The 26,059-nt window shown below is 37.3% G+C and overlaps 1 protein-coding gene across 1 annotated transcript; it reads right to left on the reverse strand.

Annotated features, from left to right (window-relative positions):
• Positions 1 to 1,543: 1,543 nt before the first annotated feature.
• On the reverse strand, positions 1,544 to 24,062 carry LOC136207974 (uncharacterized). The gene is made up of 15 exons (XM_065998833.1): positions 23,566 to 24,062; positions 18,276 to 23,244; positions 17,987 to 18,172; positions 16,529 to 16,643; positions 15,057 to 16,110; positions 11,856 to 12,303; positions 10,908 to 10,961; positions 7,995 to 10,815; positions 7,784 to 7,897; positions 7,225 to 7,355; positions 4,535 to 4,627; positions 4,075 to 4,344; positions 2,943 to 3,606; positions 2,544 to 2,619; positions 1,544 to 2,451 (listed from the first exon to the last, which is right to left on the reverse strand). Exons 1-15 carry the CDS (start codon positions 23,883 to 23,885, stop codon positions 2,352 to 2,354), a joined length of 11,415 nt encoding a protein of 3,804 aa, XP_065854905.1. The 5' UTR covers positions 23,886 to 24,062; the 3' UTR covers positions 1,544 to 2,351.
• Between the last annotated feature and the right edge of the window lie 1,997 nt (positions 24,063 to 26,059).

Genomic DNA, 26,059 nt, shown 5'->3' on the forward strand with positions numbered 1-26,059 from the left:
TTGAGTTGGATTGATTTATAAGAGTTTGGGAAAGTGGTTTTATATGATTAACCAAGGCGCACGCGGTTCTTTCTTCTTCTGTTAACTAATTAAAAAACAAGTTGGATACTGTGGTTACTACCTTTTCTGCCCACAGCAAATTTCGCAAGTTTGCTAGCAAATGATAAATTACAATTGTAGTACCTAACTTTTTAATCTATTTCATTCTTTGTACATAAAATTATAGTACATAAGATTATAGCCCTATTTGGCCCTGTGGTATCCAAAATTTTCTCATTTGCCCCTGTGGTATTATTTAGTAACATTTGGTCCCTTAAGTATTCTCATAGGTGACATTTGATCCAATTTGGATGAAAAATTATTCGATTTCTTAAATTTTTCGCATGACACGATTTTTAACACGAAACATGTACACGTGCCAATTTTTTTTTTAAAAAATTCCCAGATAGGCTTAATATGTGGATAAAATAAGGAATTAATTTTTTTCTTATTTATCCACCTATAAAGTCTATATGGAAAAAATAAATAAATAAAACAATTGGCACATATACATACCACGTGTTAAAAAGTTGTGTCATGTAAGAAGAATTAGCAAATTGGATATTTTTATCCAAGGGTTAAATGTCACAAATTTGTGTCGCTGACACGACTTGATTGCACGGTTTCATATGATGGTTCATGTTAGCCGATCCTGAATCATTTCGGGACTAAGGCTTTGTTGTTGTTGTTGTTAAATGTCACAAATGCGAACACCACATGGGGAAAATATTACAAAATAATACCACAGGGGGCAAATGGAAAAATTTTGGATACTCATAGGGGCCAAATAAGTCTTTACAATATCACCCCGTTTAACCACTATACAACTTAAAAAACAACCCACTTAGAGCAACTCTAACATAGAATCCTGATACACTTCAACTTTAGTGATTGACACTTGAAAGGAAAATGAATTATTAGTCAATATAAAATTTTCTAAAAATAAAGAAAAATAACTTCTAATTTTAGGAAAGAAAACTTATTTTCATTCATAATTTTAAAAATATAATGAAAAAAAAACTAGAAATTCCTTTTACACCCGTTACCTATATTAAAGTCAAGTAAGAAAAAATATTTTTAAAAAAAATTATCATCCCATAAAACAAACAAAGCCAAAACTTGTAATCAAAAGAGAAATTCAGTTTACAGTAACAGTTTTAAATAAATTTACTCTTAATACTTTGAACAATTCAATAAATTTTGTGAGTTAATCACCCAACTCTATACTTTTGAAACTCTGAGGAGTCGCAAGTTAGATCGTATTGCCAATAAAATAGAAGCACAAAAGATAGATTCACCAAATAAAAATGTCACTTGGTGGAGCTACATTGTTATTTTATACCCAAATTATTCCATCCTAGAGTGTGACAGTGGGAGTCCCAGTAGTAAAGCAATGGTTGTACAAAGAAAGAAAAGTTGCCAGCTTCTGCAGTTTCTCCATTTTATGAAGCACTCGGAAAAGAAAAGAACAAAAAAAGTCTTCAAATTTGAAAATAAAACGAACTAAAGAAAAAGTAGCATACGGCACTATGGGAAAAAAAAAAAAGATATTAAGGTTACATGAAATCTTAGAAGGCTTTATAGAAGATGTATATTATCAGACATGAATATCATGTAACCTCAAAGGATTTCAGTTTTTAAGAAGTAAGAATAACATTGGCATATATCTCCATGCACTGGAAAATGGAGATGTTAGCGATCTGACCTGAATGTTGGCAGCTTTTCGAGAAAGCCTTATGATTGTATGGCACCACCTCCGAGTCCGAGAATGTGATTCTGCTTTCACTTTTCATCAACACAACATTTTTTATTGTAGCATGATGAAATTCCTCTTGGAAGCAGATCATCAGATTCTCACATCTTCAAGAAGCTGGCTCCAGGATGGAACTCTCGGAATGTTTGTCAAAATAAATGCTCTTTCTCACAAGTAGCCTTTCTGAACTCGCATATGCCACCACATACTTAAGATGTAACATAGTTCATGCTCGCTTCGAGTGTTCCCTCTGCCCCCGAAGTCACTGATTGATCAAAAGAATAGTAGGACGGAAACTACTGCAGCGGTTCACGACTTTTTGATTGCCATACCTCAGAGAAGAGGGTGATAGTTCAACCTGTGGAGGGGAACTGAAATCGGTGAAGCCAAAGGGATGGATCTCTCCTTTCAGGAAATAGGTCTAGCACTTAATTCTCCAACAAGGAAAATGCTCCGGACCAGACCATAGTCCATCCATCCAATTGCACAAGAAGTTGCAACAGAGTGGCACATGCATACAATCTTTGTTCCCTTCGTTAGGTGCACCGACTTTATCTATTTAAATCCATGGTGTCCAACCTTCATACATGTTGCACAAATTATCTACACTCATTGCTTGCTTAATCAGATAATCCACTTGCTCTGCAACACTGATTTCTCTGGCAAACGAAGATAGTAATGTTCAGTGTTGATGATTAGTAAAAGAAAATGTATCGCACTATTAACAAAGATTTCAGAACAAAATAGATACCTTCTTTCAGAAATATCTCGACCATCTATTTTCATCTCAACACGCCTTAGCACTGACACAGCATAAGGATTTTTACCTGCAGATGACCACAAAAACTAATTTCAAACAAGTCTAAAGTTTATTCTCACAGTTAGCAATTCTTAGAGATGTTTCTATCATGAAAATCAATTTCACATCAGTTGCTACAGAAAATATGACAGACAAGCATTATTCTAAACTATCTACTGGCTCACTTTTGGACTCTAGAGGTATTATGGAAATTAATGCTTTGATGAGTAAAGATCCCAAAAAATGAGGTTTAATACACCATTAAGAAAGAAGTTAAAATTGTACCAAAAGAAAACGAAAGAAGTTAAAAGGCACTACCAAATAACTTAACGAAAGTATATTTGACATTACCTCTAGCCACTCGGTTACCAGAAAGTAAATTAGGTTGAAGAGCTTCACGAGTTTCATCTTCAATCTTAACTTTGCTCGATAAGGACAAGTCATCATCCTTATCCTCTGTTTTCAATTTTGAGTTTTCCCCATTCTGACTCTGAAAAGAGTCGCTGTGGACGGTCACAGTTTTATCACTTGGAAAAACCATAGAATTTAGGTGTTCATTTAACTCGCTGCAAGCTGCAAGTGCACTATAATCACTACTGTTCATTCCCTCACTTTTAATCACCGATTGACCAGACTCTGAATTTTCCTGGTGATCAATTTGAGAAGAATGACCGGAGTCTATATAATCTGTCACAACCATGCAATTAGACCCATGTGAAAATTGTAGCATTTCAGCTGCAGGATCACCTAACCTATCCAGAAGACAGGCCTCAGCGGACATAATTCCAGATTCTGAGCTGTGACTGTATACGCTATCTGGTGGAGAAATCCATCCTTTATCTTGTGAAGGAAGTTCAGTATCACCAAGGATTTCTATACTGCTCCCACTTTCAGATCTGGATAGGCTATCCCTTTCCTTCTTGTCAAATTCATCGCCCCCGCTGTGAAGATCGGGCCTTGACAAACTAATTCCCTGTGATTTTACGTCCTGGCTTTCTGCTAATCCTTCAAGAGCCTGCCATAAGTTAAACAAGCAATCACATACAAAGGAGGGAGATTATACTTGGATGTCAGCTATTATCAAATTATGGAAATGCATCAATGTTAAAAGAAAAACAAATTAGCTTTAATACATGGGAGCCCCTCTAAACTTGGCCCAAAAAACCTGATTGACCCCCTAAATTTTAAGGATGTCTCATTACCCCCTGAACTTGCTTAAAGTGGCATGATTAACCCCTAAGTGCCACATGGCAGAGTAAGAGAAGATTTGGACAAGTTGAAGCGCTTATCACTTTAAGCAAATTCAGGGGCCTAATAAGTCTTTAAGCAAGATCAAGGAGCCAATAGATCACTTTAAACAAGTAATAGGTCACTTTAAACAAGTTCACGGAGCTAATGAGACATCTTCAAAGTTCAGGGAGCCAATCAGGTTTTTGGCCTAAGATCAAGGAGACCCTAATGTATTAAGCCAAAAAGATTTTACCTTATGGAGATTGCCAGCATGGAGACTTGCACTTCGTGCAAGCCTGATCAGTATCAAATATAGTCCCTTTACAGATAATGTGACTGATGGTAACAGAGGCTTAAATGTCTGGATAGCCTCCCTAATTCTCAAACGATAAGATTGGTATATGGCTTGTCCATGAATTGGAGATACTTCCATCTTGGTCTCTGTTTCTCTAGTTATTGCATCTGTCATGGCAGTTACATCCTTTGACAATACTGATTCAAGTGGGAGAAGAATTGCATTTGCCTGCCCAAAATCAGACAAAAAAAAAAAAAAAATCATAGGAATGTGAATGTAGACATGAGTGGATCAGCAAAACGTTTCACGGACATAAAAATGTATACCGATAAAGAAATGAGACACCAAACCTACAAATTTTCATACAGAAAAACACGATCAAGAAAAAAATAAAGAACAAGCCATAGAACACGGAAACCTTGGAAAGATCCTCCATAAGAGAACGGTGCACTGCAGCAGCCTCCTTTCCCAATGTATGAACATCATGCAGATCTTCAGTTATCGCAAGAACCTAAACAGCAGTGCAACATAATCGATCACACAAAAATGCAACATAAGGGGACATGAGAAAGACTGAGTACAAGGGAAAAGTAAAAGATAATCAACTGATAAAGCAAATGTAGAAATTCAGTTGTTGAAGTAATTTAATAAATGTGCAATTGGAACAACATTGGTATATTTCTGATTTGCATTACTATATAGCTCTTCAGAAGAAACTGATTTGCATTAAGCCAGGTTGTCAATGCTGTTCCAGACATTCAGTCCCGATTCTGGTGTTTTTATGTTATGGGTCCGCGAAAAGGATTTCGTCACAGGTCTTCCCACGAAGAAATCAGATGCATTCCTTTGTTGGTATTTTTGCCCTTCTTTGAAGGACCTATTTTCTCAAGGAAACCATGGTGGATTTTTTGATTTAAGAGATCACCAGCTCTTCCTTATATTTTTTATTTAAAATTCTGCATAAGTTTATTCGATGAAAAATCCCCTTTTATAGAGGTATAATGATTCCTGATCACATAAGGTATCCTTCCCCAAATAGGATTCTAACTGATAAATACTAAAGATATTCCTAAGTAATAAAACGCAGCAAACAATAGGACCTGAACTGATCCCAAGTGAGTCCGGACTCCTCTTGTTCGAGTCGGTAGTACCATAATTGTGCTTCTCTCTTCTGTCTGTATTTTGATTGCTGAAAAATTGCTCACAGCGGTACAACCAGCCTAAAGGATCCTCCTTTCCATTGTAAGAAGGAAACTGAAGTCAGCTATATTTTGGAAAGGTGTTTGAATTTCGGTGTTGGCCACTGTAATGACCTGTTATCTCTGATTCATGGCTACCAGTTGCAGTTCCATTTTCGGGTTCCTTTCCTTTTCCCAAAAGGTGTAACTCCAACATACGATTGGATTCCTTTCATGCCTTCTCTTAACTCTCGCAGCTCTTGGCTAAATTTCTTATCGGATTCTGCTACGCGATCCAGTTCTTGAACCTAGGCGGTCAATTGTTCAAAGTTACCCATGACGATAGGCTCTAATACCAATTGTTATGGGTCCGCGAAAAGGATCTCATCACGGGTCTTCCCATGAAGAAATCAGATGAGATTCCTTTGTTGGTATTTTTGCCCTTCTTTGAAGGACCTATTTTCTCAATGAACGATGGTGGATTTTTTGATTTAAGAGATCATCAGCTCTTCCTTATATTTTTTATTTAAAATTCTGCATAAGTTTATTCGATGAAAAATCCCCTTTTATAGAGGTACAATGATTCCTGATCACATAAGGTATCCTTCCCCAAATAGGGTCTAACCGATAAATACTACAGATATTGCTATCAGACCCTTCCTAGATTCTACTTCAAAGTTGTGCATGTATGTGTGTAAAGCCAAGCCAGGTTAGAGGCGCTGTTCCAGAGTACAGTCCTAATTTGCTTATTGGGACAAGACATTACTGTCAGATCGCCTGGACATTTTATTTCAAAGTAATATGTTTTTGTATATTTTGACCACTTCAAAGGCTTGCACAATGATCCATTTTAACCAGAGTACTTTGAAAATTTCTTGGCAACACATCATGAAAATAATGTGTCAACATAACAGCTGAGTTGCCAAGAATGAAAAACTACTATTCTTAGATGGAAAATAGAAGGCTTGTCTAAATACTCAACTATTTCATCCTAGCTTTTGAAAGCTTTGGTGGAAAACATCAAGTGAATCAACTTGTTTTACACAAATTAATAGGACAATTGAAGATACTAAAGCTGATCTCATAAATAGTGTTGCAATTTATATATTTTCTTTGTTTGGAGGAAAATTCTTGTAAATTCATGATATTTAGCTTTGAAATCAATGCTCTGAGGATACCGGCATGGATTAAGCCCAAAAATATCATTCATGGAATGGTGCAACATAGAAGAAGATAGAGAAAAACTTGAGCATGTCACTAAAGTAATCCAATCAGAAAACATATCATATTTCAGCATCATTACCCCTTAAAATAAGAAAAAGCAAAAAACATAATACAACGCCAGCTGGACAGTATGCCACAAAATGGCAAACTGCACTGAGCCACTAAAGCAGTACAAGCCAAAAACATTCAAGTGCCTCAAAATAATCTGAAATGAGCATGAAACTACAATAAATTTTCTCAAAACTTACATGCAAAATAGATACCTAACCCTGAACTTGTTTGTATTCCATTGAGCCTTTATCTTTCGATTTTGTTAACTCTAATTGAGATTGAGATTGATAAGACAAACTTATGAAGTTTGAGAGCCTCAAAACGTGCTTTGAGTACATTAAAACAACAAAAATACCTTCCATTTCCAACCCAGCCCCATCTAACATGCATCCATACAAAAGGATCAATAATTCAGATAAATAACAGAAGGTTTACATAATGGTATCCAATGACACTTTACTTTAGGACCAGATGAGGTCACAAGTTGAATTCCGTGGATCAAGCTGGGAGCGGAAGTATTTCACGTAACAAACAAAATCAGCCTAAGACACTGCTTATCATGCCAATAATGCTTCAGTATCTTATAGAATGAATAGGAGAAACAGAAAAAGTAGAAGAAAAGGAGGTGTGGTAAATGCTGTAGGGATAACAATACCTCATCAAGCATGGTACCAGATTCAGAAGTTAAAGCAGTTTGGCCCCTTGTTACACGGCCAAAAGCTGAGAGAGCAACACTGACTTCAGAAGCACAGTCTCTCATTGCAAGGACAGTGCTTTGTAGATCACCTGCAACAGACAAAAATCAGCTAACTGATCCACAAAATGTTATTGGGCATAAGATATGCACAAAAGTAAGATGCATTTGTCGAAATTTGCATTCTTGGCTTTGATACATATGTTGTTTTCCGAGTGATATATTTTTTTCCTTCTTATTTCCTTAAGGTCTTAGAATTAATGATACAAGATTAAATAGCTGGTGCCTATGCAGCAAAACCTAGTCGCATTTTTGTGAGGGTGTGTTTTGTTGTCATCGAGCTTCAACTTTTAGGTCAAGTGATTCCTTGAAACTATCTTTGTTTTTTCTTCTAGAATCTGTAGAGGGGTCTCCTCCTAGGCTATTGTGCAATAGTTAGTGTCCTTAATCGTACAATGCAACATATGCTCATGCTCATGTTGGCAAGAGTGTTCGTATAAATAAACAAAAGGGCATTGACCTGAAGCCGACTTTGCTTTAAGAGAGGCAATGGATAGTTCATTAGTTGCAGAATAAAAACCATTCGATGCAGCTTCCATACTGCTCTGTGCATGCTTCCATTCTTGCTCAGTGCCTATGATGAACAAAAAAAAAACAATATATTCACAAACTATAATATAGCCCCACTAACATAAAATAGGTAAATATCATCAGGCAGAGTGAGAACTCACGAGTGAACGAATGGTACGTAACCTCCAAATTTGTTAATGCTTTCAAGTAAGTTTGCTGCCATGTCCTGCCATCAGCACCAGTCCTCAAAGGATAAGTTTCTCGTGGACTTCGAAATACCCCATCTCTTGATGCTTCAAACTCCAATATTGACATGCAAATCTTGACAATATCTGACGCTTTTTCTCGAGCTTCCTGTAAGAACTTTCTTCTCCTCATCAGATGGTCATGAAATTCAGGAGGAATTCCTGAAGTTCTATTAGACATATTTCCAGTCATACTGGAATTTGGACCACCACAAGCCCATCCCATTGCTCGCTCAAGCTGCCCTTCTGCCACCATAGAATTTCGTTCACAAGCTTGCAGACCGTCCATTGACCTAGACATTTGTGTCATGGCAGATTGTATACCTTCAAGCAATTTAGGCCTGCTGAGATTTAAGATAATTGGATACAGATTGTCTTCACTACCAAGAAACCTTTGAAATGTCGCTCTGCTCTTATGTGAAGGGGTCAATGCATCATGCATCCACTCGAACTGTACAATTTCAAGGCTAGTCTTGTGAAGAGCCTCTTTGAGTTCATTTACCTGTCTCTTCATGATGGAAGCTGCTGATCTCACTGCTCGAGCAGTTTCATGTGCATTGCAGTATTCCTGAAGCATAAGCTGAACCTTCCTGACAGCACTCGCGTTTTTTTTCAGTTGCTCAGCAGAAAGATCCTTCATTGCCTCAACCAAATGCTTCAGACGATCATTTTCTGTGTCCAACCAAGCCAAGAAAGTTGAAGCCACACGTCCCTTCAGGTATCTACCAATATGTTCTCGAAGTTGGGCTTCCAGTTTCTTCTTTACAACATTAAAGAGCTGGTCGAATCCAAAATTTTGATCCGTGGATGATGCAGCATCATGTATGCATGAATCAAGAAAAGAATCCACAATGCACACTTTCCAAATAAAAAAAGAGTGGCTATTCAATAAGCCACCAAAGTTCCAGATGTATTCAGATACCAAGTAACCAGTACTCATAAAATCTGTTAAACTTGAACCCTCATCTGCAGGAGAAGCAACAGAACCACTGAATATTGACAATGCTTTATCAATAGATTCCAATTCAGTGAAGGGTTTAACTAGTATGGCCAACAGTCCTTTGCTTCCTAAAACATGTGGCCCTCCTACCTCTTTGGTACTAATCAGGGACTCAAAACAGGATTCAGAAGACACCAGCGCATTTCTAATGTCAGCTTCTTTCTTTATGAGAGAAGAATTCCGCATCTCCCTCTCATTCCATGTTTGATGAAGTTGGTCCAGCTGTGCCCTGCAAGCTTCTTCTTGGGAAGCAAGCTCCTCTGCCTCCTCCCAAGAGAGATGATCTCTACCCTTCAGGGCAGCTTCCTCAAGAACCAGTTGTTGCTCAGTTATGAGGCCAACCTTAACAAAGTAGTTCTTTTCAAGTTCAACCAAGGATGCCTTCTCCAATTCAACCTCCAATAGCTGCTCCAATGCCATATCAACAGATCCCCTAATTTGTGAGATTGATCCAAATGCATCCATAACTTCGGACTTCATTGAAATGGCAGATCTCAATATATCCAACAAAACCACTTCGGTCATTTGCTCAATCAAATTCTTACAGGAAAGCAAAGAAGCCTTAAATATGGAAGCCCAATTTTTTTCAGAATAATTGTTTGGATGGTCAACATCTGTCTCTGCACCAGCTATGTCCCACCCAATAAATTTCTGCAATTCAGTAACAAACTCAGCCACAAGCACACATTTCTCTACCTGCTCTTCAAACTCAGAAAAGATAGTCCCAAACCTATCACTAAAATTTATTCCCCCATCAGAATTATTGAATATGTCAATAGTCCTATTCCTAACTTCACTGTAGAACGAACTGACAGCTACATTTAAAATAGATAACACCTTCTCCTTGTCTTCCTGCCCCCTAGACAACATAGCATCCCTGTTAACATCATATCGTGCATCTTCTTTCTTCAGAAGACCACCAGATTGCATGTATCGAATGAAAGTAGACATAAGACGACCTTTGGCTGTTGATTCCGTCTCCAACCTAATAGAGTTCTCTAGCTCAGAACTCTCTGCTTCAACATTCTCTATATCAATTGCATATTTCTCCACTTTATGACAAAGATCATCATGACTGTGTCTGACAGAATCAAGATTATCCCCATGTAAATTTCCAATAAGTTCAGCAGCCTGTCTTCTGGCAAGAGATAGAATATCAGAGGATGTGGCATTAGCAGACAGTTGCAACACCTGTGCCCAGCCATGTATTGAACTAGTAGGAAGGTAGTTTAGAGGTAAAATTCTTTGCAGAGACAAAGAATACACATGAACTCCAGTTAGGGCAGAAGAGAATCCATGATCCAGCTCAGCAATGAGCTGAGAAACTTCCCTATCTATATCCTGGCATTGTGCTTGTGTTGGCTCAGGAACTATGGTCAAAGGAACTCCTGCTGCCTGAACAGCTGCAGTCAGAGACAAGGTATCAGCCATATCACTCAGCTTTATGCAGGTATTTATTTCTGGAAGTAAATTGCTCCTTAGAGCATCAAGTATCTTTCCATGTTGCTCCATCCATGTCGAAGCTTCTTGAGCCATCTCAACAACAAGTGATTTCGCTTGTGCAAATTCTCGAGCCTGAGTTTCAAATGATGCACGAGTTTTCTCTGAATTAGAAGTTGCTTCAGCAACTATTGACTTTGCAGATGTCTCATGCAGAATAAGGCTGGACCTCTCTTGGTCAGCTCGATAAAATACAGAAGAGGCAAGCTCATATTGACCTAGGACATCAGCAAATCTCTGCAACACAAACTGTCTGTTAAAGAAAAACTATAGAATAGGCTACAAATCTTCTAAGCAGCAAAAACACTGTGGGAAGTAATCCTTCATACCTCAAGAGCAGATTCAACAGCAGGTAAGGTAGCCAATAGGAGATCATGATGCTCCTGATAACGATTGGAACACATCAGACACTATTCACATCATACGTCAACACAATGTTCATGTGATGATTTAACAAAAATTAGGACTGGCAAACTTAAAAAAAAAAACTAACTGCCACTCACATTGTATTCACTTTAGGCAATCATTTCAGTTTTGTCAATTTAACCAAGTCTTGTGTTATTGATAAATAATTTGATCAATTTAGGGAGTGCAAACCAAAATGCATGCATAAATTCTACGTTCTACCTTAATAGGCACAAAAATATAGTACCCATTCACTTGAACATTGACAATGTAGTATATTGTTTGTTTATTTTTTCCTCTATAGAAAAATATTCTTTGGTTATCAACTCTGGAAAATGTTTTCTAACAAAAAATAAAAACACAAACTTGGTAAAGACGAGTAAGATATACTTTTCACCAATTTGGATAGTCATATAGGCTTTCTGCATATATTTCCATAGTGTCTCACTAAATAGCTAAATGTCTATACTATAAATAACATAAGGTTTTAACATTGAAAAAACTTAAAAGGATTGACTAGACTTCCTAGTTTCCAAAAATGTATATTTTTTGCGGAGTGTGGTATACAACTTAACAACAAAATCAGGGCATACAAAATTTAAAGAACATTCTGGCAACAATGCAAATTAATGCAGAACACCGATATACCTGGACGCAGCACATTACTTGTTTGTTCCACAAACTTAGCAACCAGATGAAAGATAGAGATGGATAGCAGTAACCGAAATAAGAAAAATCAGGTAGCATGAACTCAACAGACTTTGCATTTCAAACATGGGGAAGCTCAATTAAAAAAAAAAAAAAACAAAAACAAAAAAAATATATTTTTTCTTCCGAAAGGAAAGAGTACACAAGTGTTGGTGGTTAATTACCTGCAATGGAACACGAATTTCTTGCACCCGGGATGCAAATAAACTCAAGCTAACTGCCAATTCCATCCCCTTTCTTTCTTCGCCCCCAATAGCTGCATCATCGTGAAAATCCCCTCGTGTCCATTCTACCAGCGGATCCCATACAAATACCTCTAGCAACATCAGAAGTACGTCCTTGTTTTCTCTGAGAATGCCAATAATTGCTTCACAGCTTGATCTGAAGGTTCCCTCTACTCCAGTCAATCCTAAAGCAGCCTCAATCATTTGAGTAAGGCGAAATGGAACAATTTCTGGAACCTTTAGTCTTTGGCCTTTATCAAAGCAAATATTGTAATCAATATGTACAATATCCCCACTGCAGAAATCTACAAGAATGTTATCCAAATGCCTATCTCCCAGACCAAGAATGTGGCCCACCATACTCATGGCTGCAACACTGCTAGAATACCTAGAAAACAAAGAATCAAATAAGGGGATGGGATACATCTAAAAAATTTAGAAAGCATGAAGTATAAAAGGCATTGCTACAATATTTTTACAGTCTAAGCTCCTTAGTACATCACTTACTTTTCTGTCATTTAATCTAATCACCTTTGACCAAGAAATTTGATAAATCCAGATATCTAGAGAAAGAAAGATTATATGGAACTGTTACGATTATTCGGTAACTTTGCAACAAAAGTTGTTCAAAATTTTACTCTAGAAGATAGTACTGACATACAACATAAATGCTCATAGAGAGAAAATAACAAATAAAAAAGGATAAAAAAGCAGTGAAACATGTGAACATATCTATAAAAGTGCAACTTGTGTAACAGCATTAGCCTCTAGAACTAGTTCTACCATAGTTATCAAAGGCACGCCTCAGGCTCAAGAGGCTCTAGGCTCCAGGCGTGTCGCCTGAGAAGCCAAAAGACAGGCTATGTTAGAGGACGCCTTTGAATGCACCTTTCTAAGCCTAGCACCTTGCCGGAGGTACGCCTAGATGCAGATTTAGAAGCTACAAAGTATTTTTTAGGATCCAACTTAAAAACATGATGTTTTAATCTCATCATTTTCTTATCTATATGATTTACACCTGAAATTAAATTGCAATAAAAAGAAATAAATAGAAAAGGAAAGAAAATTTGGACGATATTTCTATCGCAAAGAACACAAAAAAAAAAATGGCTGCTCCATTTTGAAGAATTCAGAAATATATCAAATGGAGACTTTCGTCTTGATGAAAAGTAGTTATTAGACTATTAGTTACTATGAAACTTTGGGAGCGAGTGATCGAACAAAGGCTAAGGAGAACGGTGCAGATCTCGGAAAACCAGTTTGGCTTTATGCCGGGAAGATCAACTATGGAAGCCATCCATCTAATGAGACAATTAATGAAGCACTATCGAAATAAGAAGAAAGACTTGCATATGGTTTTCATTGACTTGGAGAAAGCATATGATAAGGTACCAAGAGAAGTACTTTGGTGGGCCTTGATAAGGAAAGACATTTCGCGGAAATATATTGACATCATAAAGGACATGTATGAGGGAGCATGCACGAGTGTACGTACTAGTGTTGGGAAGACTGAAGAGTTCCCTATTACGATTGGAGTGCATCAAGGTTCCGCACTAAGCCCATTTCTTTTTGCCATCGTTATGGATGAACTAACAAGTTCACTTCAGGATGGTATACTATGGTGCATGTTGTTTGCAGATGATATTGTGTTGGTTGATGAGACGAAAGAAGGAGTGGAGAGGAAGTTGGAACTATGGAGACAAACTCTAGAATCTAGAGGTGGAACTATGGAGACAAACTCTAGAATCTAGAGGCTTTAAGTTGAGCCGAAGTAAGACAGAATATTTGGAGTGTAAGTTTAGCGGCCATAGGAGTAGGGAGGCAGGGACAATCACCCTAGATGGGAGAGTTGTTCATGCCTCGGATTGCTTCCGGTATTTAGGATCTATTATCCAAACGGATGGAGAAGTAGATGGAGATGTTGCTCATAGGATTAAATCTGGTTGGTCGAAGTGGAAGAGTGCTACGTGTTTCCTTTGTGACCCCGGCATGCCTAATAGATTGAAGGGAAAATTCTACCGCACGGCAATCAGACCAGCATTGTTATATGGTACGGAGTGTTGGGCAGTGAAACACTGTCACATCCATAAGATGTCGGTGGCGGAGATGCGTATGTTGAGATGGATGTGTGGTCATACGAGAAAGGATCGGGTGAGTAATGAAATAATTAGGACAAAAGTAGGGGTTACATCTATTGAGAATAAAATGAGAGAAAACCGACTAAGGTGGTTTGGCCATGTGAGACGTAGAGCGCTTGATGCGCCGGTTAGGAGGACCGAATAGTGGCAAAGGGATGTAGTGGTGAGGGGTAGGGGAAGACCTAAGCAAACTTGGAAGAGGGTGATCGAGAGTGATAGGAGTTTACTGGGAATTGAGGAAAATATGGTAGTGGATAGGACCGAGTGGAGAGAGCGAATTTGTGTCGCTGACACGACTTGATTTCACGGTTTTATATGATGGTTCATGTTAGCCGACCCCAAATCATTTCGGGACTAAGGCTTTGATGTTGTTGTTATGTTGTTTATGATTACGGAAAAGTTAGTAGTTAATTTGGAATTTATTTCATGCATTTTATGATTAAGATATGGATAATTGGATATGATTTAGTATTTGATTATTTGTTACATTATAGAAGTTAATTGTTGTTATTCGTGAATTTATACACTCCCTCCGGTCCCAAATATACGTCGTTTAAGGCTTTTCATCAAAACCAATAAAATATTACCTAGAATATTAAAATGACTTATTTACCCTCAATACTTCTCTCCTAAATCTCTACTTCCTATGCAAAAATTCTCTTTCTTCTTAAATAACATGCCCTAATTTAAATTATTTGCACTAATTACTAAGTTTCTCTTGCCATAAATAAGATCAAATTGGAGATTTTTTTTTTTGTCAAAAGTGATAATATAAAAACATTATATAAAAAAGACCAAATTGATAATCCTAAAACGACATATATTTGAGACTGGAGGGAGCATTATTTTTCTTTAGTGCCTCTTGTCTCGCTCAGGCTCCAAACCCCCTTGCACCTTAGCATGCCTTGCATCTCTGATAACTATGAGTTCTACAACACTTGAGATTAGACAAGTGAAGCTTCAGCAGGAGGAAAAATGATTCTTCCTGGTTTTTAGAAATTACCTTTTCAGTTTTAAGCTGAATGCTTTGAACCCTTCACTAGCACACCATAGTTCTTGATGAAGTAGCTGTCTAGGAACCTCCTTCATCAAATCAAGAAAAACTTTACGCTTAACATCATGAGGCCAGTCTCGTCGTGAAATTACTCTCCTTATTCCTTTCTCTTTAAGTGCTGGTATGATTTTGCCATAGAACATATCACTTGGTCGAGGAAGAGGTGGAGGAACAGAACTCTTAGCATTTCCTGTACCAATTGCCGAGAGCTGAGCTTGCTGTATGCGGTTTTGCCAAGACTTAAAGACACTGTATATGCTTATCACATTCTCCACCCACTGAATAAGGCCAGCCTGACCACTGATTGGAGTCACAGAATAATAGCGTATAGCAAGTAAATGCTTATGAGTTGCAGACGATGAATGCACTAAACCATTTATTGCTTGCAGAAGCTGCATAATTCTGGCATCAAGGCGCAGATCTTCTCGCCCTTTCAGAAGGTAAGTATACTTTTGACCATCGGAACCATGTATAGCCAGTTTCTTAGGTTTTGTCTTGGTTGATAAGATAGTCACTTGTTCAGAGAAAGAGGCAATTGTAACGATTCCCTGAAGAGTTGCAGTCAGACCTCTGTCAGATTCAGTTATGGCAACTTGCTTTTCAAGACCAGGCATTGGAACATCAGAAGATGACAACAAAGCCAGTTGTGGTGCAACTTCTCCCAATGATATTGATGACTTCCTCTGATAGGATGCTAATGAAGCAGCAATCTCATCAAATGGCCGCCACACATCTCCAAGTGCAGTAGCAGAAGTTGGAGTCTTGAATGTCAAAATGACCGACTTTAGTCGCTCCCTATATTCCTCACAGAACCATACTTCATGAGGAGTTTCGGGTTTGCGAGAAGTTGAAGCTAGCCGACGTTCCAAGGCCACCACAATGGGAGCCATCATGGCCGAGTATTTAGCAGCATTTATCTTATTCTTCTCACTCAGACTTAAAGTGGCATTCTCTGCAATTCGTGCAGCTTCCTCTTTCAGCACACTTATGCGCCTCATCACATCTGGAATAAAATTACAGTCAGATCTTAACACCAAGCAGAACAAAATAAGTTGACAAGGAACAGAAGGATGGCAAACGAAACCCAAGTCTATCATCCTAAAAAGGACAAAATTGGAGATTTATCAATGGTTCCAAAAGAAAAATATGATTTCCAAAAACTACACCCTCTATATATAACCTTGACCATATGAAGACTTGTATCTAGAAACTAGAATGCAGCATTCAGGGTCCAACTGCGACATGGTAGTTCATTCTAGATTGAGGTTTAGAAGAAAGAACATACACATCATCTTCTCAGAATATTGGTATTATGTGAAGCAAAAGACAGAACACAACTTTGACACTTTATGAAGTCGTGCAAATCACAGTTTAAAAACAAATATGACTAACACAATTTCATGATTCTATTCAACAAATACCTGCATGAAGATCTTGAAGTGTCCCAAGCCACAGTTCCTCCCAAAGAACAGTAACATTCCCAAGTTCATTTATCATGAGTTGAACATCCTGGATTAATCTTGGGTACAGGTCTCTCTGCATGGGACAAGATTGTTCTCAAATTTTCTCATATCCATCTCAATCTTTTCATGAGAATATGAAGATTCAAATGAAACAAATAATTCAGCAAACAAGGAGTCCATGAAAAAAGCTTCAAAGTAAAATGTCAACCAAGCTTCAAATTTAATCACATTTATTATGGTGTTCGAAGCTGTGCTGAACTGACAAATAATGACCTTGTAAACAAAAGCTTTTTGAACTGATCAGTTCATGACAATCCAACACCCTTATGAGGTAATAGAGCAATATAAATGATTCCAAACTTGGTTTTAAATATTTAAGGTAGGATGAATAAAGGAAATTACAACATATTCTTATACATAACTGTAGCATATTACCTACTGAAACTGGCCATTTGGCTTCAATGATGAAAGCACCTTTAATCATATTTGAAGTCTTGCAACTTTTGCCATGTCAAGTTTTCTTTTTGTTCAATCAAGTGTATTTTCAACTTATTTTTAGCACTTGAGCGCATTTGGCTTGATTTTTCTAATCAAGATTTGTAACTTGTAAGAAATATTAAAGAAAACATGAAACATGATAAAAAAAATTAAAAAAAAAATAAAAAAAAAAGTGAAAGGAATTGAATAAAAATAGATAACTATAGTGAAATAAATGTAAGGTATTATTTTTGTGGGCAAATAATGTCTTCAGTGGGGCCATAGTAAATCCAGCCAAAAATACTTCACTAAAACAGAAATAACTGCACAGATGCTTGCAAGGACAGTTATTGTATGAGGTTATACAGCACTATCATATGAACATCATGAGCTATATTGTAATAAAACCCAATGTTGCTGGTACCTTCTTCTCCTTCTATAAAGAGGGAGGTAGGCATTCTTCTTTCTTTCTTTTTTAAAAAAGGAAAAATTTAATCAAATTTTTGTACATTTTATTTTAATTTGAATTGGAAATTCCGTGAACAAAACAAATGCAAGTCACATGTATATCTGATTCTATGTATTATCACTATGCATTAGAACAAAATAAACATTATATATTATAGTAAAAATAATGAATATAGGAGGATTGAAAATACAAGATGTAAAACCATATCTATTTACAACACCAATAATTTGTAGCCTGGTGCTCATTTCTGGTTACTGTAGCAGATTTCCCAGGTCAAAACCAACATAAAATCATGTTTTAAAAATGTCCATAAAGGTGAATGTTTCAGAAGTGGCTGTATTTGGGGTCAGGGAAGAAAAGAAATAAGTGTCTAAGAACCAACTATTTCAAATCATCAACTCAGTAAAAAAAAGTTTACAGATATCGAAAATGCACATGTATTGCAAACTGATGAATAGAACTTCCATTACCAGACATCCCAGGATCTGCTGAAGCTCCTCTGAGGATTTTTCATTAGCATTTATATCAACCAGAGTTGGGAACACTATGGACCAAGGAGACTGCTTAGCTAACGTCATCAGTAAGCCCTCCAACTGCTTCCGAACCAGTTGTTGAGGATGAGAACTTAAACGAGCAAACAGTTGGGGAGTGATTTCCTACCAGAAGTAAAAGCACATGTAAACAACTATATATATATATATATATATAAGAAGCTGTGCGCCTGTTTATAATTAGAAAGTGAGAGAGAGAGATTCCAACCTGCCATGACAACAAAGGTATTTTGAACAGAGTGGGTTCAATTGTGTCTTTCAACTCAACTCCATAATTAAGCAAGATATGTAGTACATACAAGGTAGCCCTCAAAATATAGCTGCCAGTTTTTAGTTTCTCAAATTCACTTCCTGAGCCAGCCAACTGACGATCAGAAAATTGAGTGGACGAATATGTAAGGTATTGCATGAAACCAAGAGCTGCACAGCCAAATAGATGCACTCGTCTTCTCCTCAAACACCACCAAACATTTATTAAATCATCAACTGCAGGTGAAATATCTGTTTCTTCTAGACCAGCTTTTCTATGTAGGAATGTATGCAACTGAGATGCAAGAGTATCAGAAAGGGAATCACCACTGGAGTTTTCTGATCCAGGTGCCCCAGCTGCAGCTTCAATTATATCCACTACCTGCTGCACCAAAGACTCCACATGATTGTTATTTCTTAAATGCTGCATGCCAAACGAAACTTTGAAGTCTTGCCCTTCACTGAGGAAAGAATCACCCTCATCCTGAAATAGCTGCAGAAGTACAAAATGCACTTTGGCTCTCTCATCTTCAGTCAACTTGAATCTTTCTGGCAGAACTTCTGGAATAAGTAGAGGAGAGAAAGAGCAGAACTGGAGAACAGTTTCACGTGGAGCATAGAGGGAGTCTTTGGCCTGACTGAAACACCATGAAGCATAAGACATCCATGATTTTCCCATTGTGGAGCACAGTTGTGTAGATGATTTTATAGCCGTACCTACAATTTCCTCAATAACAACACTCAAACTTGGTTTAGAGCATGAGTTCTCAACAGTGTCAGATAATCCACCACTGCCAAGCAAAGATACATCATCAACAACAAAATCTGCTCGCATCTTGTACACGATACTCTCCATATGCAGGTCAAGATAGTCCTTTCTCAACCAACCTGAAAGTTTCAGGCATGCCTTGGCCTTCAGAATATTATCATCTGAATCAGAAATTGATGCAGAAGTTACCATGTATGGACGGATAAATGACCAAAGATTTGCAAAAGCATCTTCAAACTTGTTCTCAGCATACATGAGAAGGATGTCTTCGTATTGCAAATTTGATGATAAAAAATCACAATATCTCTTCTCAGAACAACTCTGTACATTACCATGGAGATAGTTGTTCAGTCGACTTGCTAACATTAGGTTTTGCTGCTTACGAGCCAATCTTGACAAACCCATGCAAAGTTTTAAAGTGATTGGAGAAGTTGGAACATTAGTTCGATAAACCCGAAGGATCTTTAACCATGGATTACAATCTTGATCAGATCTATTCATTACAGAGTGCACTGACTCGACATATGAACTTAATATTGATTGGTGTTGCTTGGATTTCACTAAGTCGCCCTTAAGCTTGTGACATTCTTCAAAAACAAAGATGCAATGCAACTGACTAGCAAGTAGCCCTGTTTCTGTTAAAGAATCAAGTGGCAAAACAGACAATATTTCCTCCAAAATTGCCTTGGCCTTGTGTATTTCATTTGGCACCTTGTCCACCTTCCCTTCAAGAAGGAGCAGCATTGCCTGTAAGAGCATTTGCTCACTTCTCTGTAAGGCTAGTTTAGGATCAAGTGTGAGTTCAGAGCTACTTTTAGGTGTCAAATCTAGGCATGCCCAAGCCCCCGGTAAATCACCCTCATCAAAGCGAGCCAAAGCATGAATTGCATTGATTTCATTGCCAGCTGTAGTTAAAGCGCCCGAATAGCTTCTTCCGGCATGTTTAGATCGAAGAGTTTGCAACTCCGATAACCAAGATTCTAGCGCTGTCCAATCAGATAAAGCAGTATAGCTCTCAATAATACGTGCAATAGCAAACTGTACACCATCAGAGCCCATAGAGCTAAGTGATTCCTCATCCTGTAACAAGTGAATAAAGTAAGCAGAAGCTCTTTCATACTGGCCTTCTGCCTGATACACCAGACCAGTGATCCATGCAAAATGGAGCGATATTCCGCTCTGACTCTGAGACTGGTTCTCATCCACAAGCAAAGAAGCAAAAGTCATTGCAGCCCATTGTTGTAACCCAACCAAGGCTTGTGGTTCTTGACTCTTACACAGAGCCAGCGACATGTGCTGTAAAACTCTCAAAATGTCTCTAGAAAATTTATCCCTAATAGTATGAAGATTCTCAGCTAACTGTGATCTAGACTTGTCCTTCAAAGATGAAGTCATTAGGTTCTTGAGCTCCTGCAAACGTAGACCACAATATTGAATTGTAGCATCATGGCTTTGTAAGGCTAATCCAGCATTCATCATTGGCTCACACATGCGAGAAAACCACTCCTCACAGACCTTCCTGTTCGCCCGAAAGAATAAGGAACTCTGGCGTGTAGCAGATGGCAAAATTGCTGATCCTTCATAGGCATTGTATACATTCTTCTTTAAGGCCTCAACAAAATCCAGTAGCAACCTCATTGGCAACAAATGGGCACCAGAAGAACCAATTATACTTAGATTTCCATCATTCTGTTCAACATCCAGCTGTAGCACATGAGCTATGTCCAAAAGCATTCTCTCCAGTGCTGCAAATGTTTGGGTGGGCCCACCAAGATTAGTCCGGAGTCGCGTTATGATACAATATCTAGCTGCTTCATGTATAGCCCACCATGCACCAGCCAAATTGTTAACCGAACAAATCCTTTCAAGAAGGTCTTCATCCACTTTTATGTCTAACCATAGAACATTGGCACCAAATTTCCCTGTTTCCTCAAGCTGTCCTACAACAAGTTGGTCCTTTGAACTTTGACGGCTATGAATCAGCCTTTGAATCCAAGAAGATAGTGGCAGTTTCCATCTTTGAGATATGTAACTCAAAATTGAAACAAGTTGCTGAGAATGAAGTTGCTGTCGCAGCTGCTTCAGGGCAAATAGTTGCTTCCAGTGCAAATTAGAACTGTTGCCCAGAACAAGCGCACTGGGCATAGATTTGATGAATGCTCCACAAGCATGTAAACCCCTCAAATACATTGTAGTAGGGACAAAATGGGAAAGCAGTTTAACAAATGCATTTTTTATCTCAATATCTGGATCACCAAGTTTTTCAAAAACCACTTGAGCTATGGGATAGAAAAACATGGGCTCTATGAGTCTTGCTTTCAGAAGCTCCTCCAAAACTAAAGCCACATGCAACCTTACTTTTGGCTCCCTGTCAAATGCAACATCAAGTACTGAGAAAATAAGGTTTCCAACACTACCAATGTATCCAAATCCTTCATAGAAAAGAGGGTTTTCATTTGAACTCTCATAAATGGCAATAAGATTTTGAGACAAATTTTGGATCCATTCTAGGGCTGCTACCTTAACTGCAAGAGGGGAAAAAACATGTAAAGCTTTGATAAGAAACACACTGTATTTCCTCAGATGCTCCATTGTAACAATAGAATGTGCACCCAAAAAAGTGTTATGGTGGGTCTTTTCAACAGAGTTCTCTATAGAAGCTTTCTCACTATTTGGTTTCACTAAGCAGCACTTGGTCACAAATTCAACTGCAGTCAGCCTGTCTATTGTCTTGATAACATTGACTTGCAGCTCTAGATAGCCCTTAATTGGTAGGAGATAAGGATCTAATTTCTCAGTAATAAAACAGGTTAATTCTTCTGATCTCTTAAGATAAATAGCAAGAATGTCTGGTTGTTTAATCAAATTGTTGATGCCATTGGACGAAACACAAGTTAATAGAACTTTCAAATCAAATTTCATTAATGCAAGCAATTCTGCTTTTGAATAGGACCTAGAACGAGTGACATTCCTAACCCCATCTCCGAGCTCTGAAGTTTCCCTTAACATATCCTTTAACAGCTCCAGCTCTTCCATTAACATAATCATAGCCCAATGAACAACTTCATCATTTCCATGTTGAAGCAAGAACACATAGGTGGCAGCAGAGCTTCCAGCCACCAAATGATTAGGATGCAAACGCAAATGAGATATCGGGGCATCAAATTGTATTACTTTCTTTACTGCTGAAGGAAGGAGGCCAAGTTTCTGCAGAGATAATAACTGCAGATTCGTTTTTAACACCCCATGAACTTGAAAGGAGGAGATTTTGTCAGCTCCAGCTTGGGTCGTGCTATTAGTTTCAAGGCTTTGAAATAAAATGTCAACTGCAAGAAGATAAAAAGTAGAAAACCTTTCACATAATATTTCTGCCAAAAGAGTCAAGCACTTCCAAGAGTCTCCAATCCATTTCGACCACCCAAACTTTTTTCCAACCAAAGATATACATCTCATCAACTGAGGAAGCATTTGACTAAGAGATTCACTAATTTTTTCAAGGAGATTCATTTCTAGTAATCCAGAAGCAGTGGACTGCAATACCATTGAAAAACAAGAAAGCAATGCTAGTAACCTACGAAATTGGGGTGGGGTTCCATAACTGACATCCTGCAGCAATACATCCATATCACCCAAGAACTTCGACAACAATCCCAAAGAAAATTGCAAGTTCCCAACCCAATGTTTCTGAAATTGCAAAAAGCTATCCAAAATAACTCTTCTATCTGACTCTGCAAGATCTGGTACCAGCACCCAGCCAAGAAGCACATCAACAATGTCAAGGAAATAAGGTTGGAAAATTCTAAAAAACTTCAAAGAAATCAAAGCCAAAACACTTAGAAGACGGTGTAATAAACTCAAGGAGGTTCTTTCATCCTCCATAAGTTCTTGGCACGCTTTGAGGATTGGTAAAACATATCTCTCAATCCCCATAACATCTCCAACACTAAGAAATTCACGAAGGCCTTCCACTGCCAGTTCTGTTGTCCCATCACCAGCTGTGACATTGCTAAGCAATGGCAATGCCCAACCAATGAAAAGATCAACCAGACTTCCAAGCATAACATGGTTCTGCCTTCCATTAGATCCCATGAGGATAGAGCACAGCACAGCACAGAGAGCCCCATATGCAGTAGCTGCAGATTGCCTCACTGAATAGGACCTGAATTAGAGTATAATAGAAAATTACATTGAACTCTAAACTCCAGTCAGATTATTCAAAATTAAAAATTCCTTTCACTTAGCATGGATATGCCATTTGGTCAAAGTTCACAATTCAAAGGAAGCTCAGAAAATGATTTGATCTCATACAACCTTATAAATTTCATAAGAGGATTAATAAGTTCTCTCCGTACATTACGAAAGAACAATTTTCCTTTCCATCAACTTAAATTACAATCGTTGAAATGAGAGTTAACAAATTAAAGATAATAACGACAACCAGTAATAAAATGAAATTAAAATGACGGAAAGGAAGGCATACTTGTCGTTGAGGAGCTGTGAGAAACCCTGAGAAAGGAAAGAAGCAGAGTGAGCGACTAGGACAGAGTTAGGAGGAAAAAGAATTGCGCGGTGGAGCGAGTTAATGGCAGCGAGTCGAGAAGAGTCGTCATCATCCGAATTGGAAACTTTCACAGTTGGTGGAGCAGGTGTTGAGGTGGAAGCGGTGGTGGTGGTGGTGGTGGTGGTGGTGGCAGCTGCCGAAGTAGAAGAAGAGGAGGAGGAAGCGGAATCGTCTTTGGGGAGAGCAACGTTGAGAAGAGCAGCGAGTTGTTGTTGTTGATGGTGAAGTCCTTGCATCATTCAGATTGCTGTGTCTTTGACTGCGAATTTGCATCTCCTCTTTTTCTTTACAACATCAATGCTTTGCTCCTCTGCTATGCTATGCTATGCTATGCTTCCTCACTTTTCTTTCTGGTTAGTTGCCGAGTCTGAGGTGTGTCGCCGGAATTCAATAAATTTTTCTTTTTCTTTTTCTTTTTCTTTTCCTATATTGCTACTATTTACTATGAATAAATTTACTTAAGCTACGATGCAGATAATGTAACTACTCATTTCTTTTAATTTAATTTCGTAACTACCAATTTCATTAATATCTTTGCTACTTAATAAGTGGACTCAAGAAATATACTTTACCTTCTTTTGAAATTATTTTTATTATCGGTATTAGATTGATGATTCGCTTAATTTCAGCACGAATTTACTTTGTTTGGTTAATTTTAACACGAATTTGCTTATCCAATTAATTTCAACACGAATTTATTCATCCCATTAATCTTTACTCTCATTTGTTCATCTAATCATTATTATTAAATATTAATTATTAAATAGTAACATAATTACTTAATAGTTACATAATTAAGATTTCAATATTTATATTTAATTTATGTATTTATTTATTTCTTTTTTTTCAACTAGTGCTAATTGATAGAAACATATGTGAATTAGTACAATTATTGGTAGCGTCATATTCAAGATTTCAAAAATACTCTACTTCATTTGGATTTTTCGATTACTTTCGACCCGTATAATGAAATCGAACCATATCTTTTCCGGTAGCCCATACACAACACAAATAAATTATATTTATATTTGTACGATACAAAATGAATTAAATTGCTTTGTTAGAATCCTTTTTATTTAATTTGAAAGCATCTTTTTTCTTGGTTCCAATTTTGTCTAATCTCATTTATATTTCAAATTACGCACTAAAGTTTTAATATATTTTATGTATTTTATTACCAATGAAAGAGGTTATTATATTAAATATATTAAAAAAGATCAAATAAAAATGAGGATTCTGCATAGAGAATTTTTTTTAAGCATTTTTGTAGAAAATCTCAAAATAAATTCTAAGTTAATTTTTAATTTGTTTTATATTATAATCTTATTTTTAATGCAATTATTTATATTGTATTTCAAACCGATCAAATCTTATAAATGTTGAATTTGTAGTACTTGACATTTTTTGGAAGAATTGTCTTATGTGGATGTTAGTTGCGAAAAATCAAGGGTCGCATAGATATCATTAAAAAACAAAATGATGTTAAATTTGCAAAATCACGCAAAACAATGGAATTCTCTATTATCATACGGACAAAGTACTAAAATCATAATATCTTACTTTTAAAATTCATTTGCTCTTTAATTTTTTTTTTTAAGATTATATCTCAACTAAAAATAGGTGGAGAATGAAATTATGTGCAGAGAAAATCTTCTATACTTTCCATGCATTTGCTTTTACATCAACAATACAGAGAGAAAGATTTCAAAAATATTCTAAATTAAATTCTTATCTACTAGCAGAATAAAATATCTTTTAATGAAAAACCATAAGTCTCATCTTTTTGGATCGGCTGTAATTCCAAAAGTGAATGTAACATCATACGGTAATAATTATAATTGCGGGTGTGGTTGCGATTGTGGAGGTAATCATGGTCACGGTTGTGCAGTGGTGGGATGAGGGTGGCTAGCTGGGGTTGGAGCCTTGCCTAGCCGCCAAATATAGGTTGAAGAGGATCTTTTAATATTTACTTTTTTTATTTTTTTTAATGGACTGTGGTCGTTTCATTAAGTTGTTGAAACAAGTTCTCTAAATGAGAGTATTTGGTAGGGATGTAAATGGGGCGGGGATTCCCCGTCCCGATGGGGATGGGGAATCGCCGATAAGAACCCCATGGGACGGGGATGGGAAAAGTATCCCCGCTCCGTGGGATCCCTGTCCCCGCCCCCTTAATTTTTGATGGAGGATCGCCGACTATTCTCTGTGATAATTGATGTTCTTAGATGATTTAAGTACATTTTAATTAGGCAATTGTTTGTTTTCAATTGTAAATTTTTTGTGGTTTGGAAAATTTGAAAATAATTGTTGATGTTTAGTATTATTAGTTATTGATTCTTAAAAGTTTTAAGCATTACTATCTTTTCAAACATAAGCGATGATTTCCTATGGGAACAGGGAATGAGAAATATGGAAA

Source organism: Euphorbia lathyris, chromosome 10 (genome assembly GCF_963576675.1).
Source record: "Euphorbia lathyris chromosome 10, ddEupLath1.1, whole genome shotgun sequence".
Lineage (NCBI taxonomy): Eukaryota > Viridiplantae > Streptophyta > Magnoliopsida > Malpighiales > Euphorbiaceae > Euphorbia > Euphorbia lathyris.

Coding starts and splice junctions, on each gene's coding strand:
- LOC136207974 (XM_065998833.1), bottom strand. CDS start 23,885: ATGATGCAAGGACTTCACCATCAACAACAACAACTCGCTGCTCTTCTC. Junction 4,628..7,224: donor CTGGTACCATGCTTGATGAG/GTATTGTTATCC, acceptor ACTGCTGTTTAG/GTTCTTGCGATAACTGAAGA. Junction 2,620..2,942: donor TGGTAACCGAGTGGCTAGAG/GTAATGTCAAAT, acceptor GGTCATCTGCAG/GTAAAAATCCTTATGCTGTG.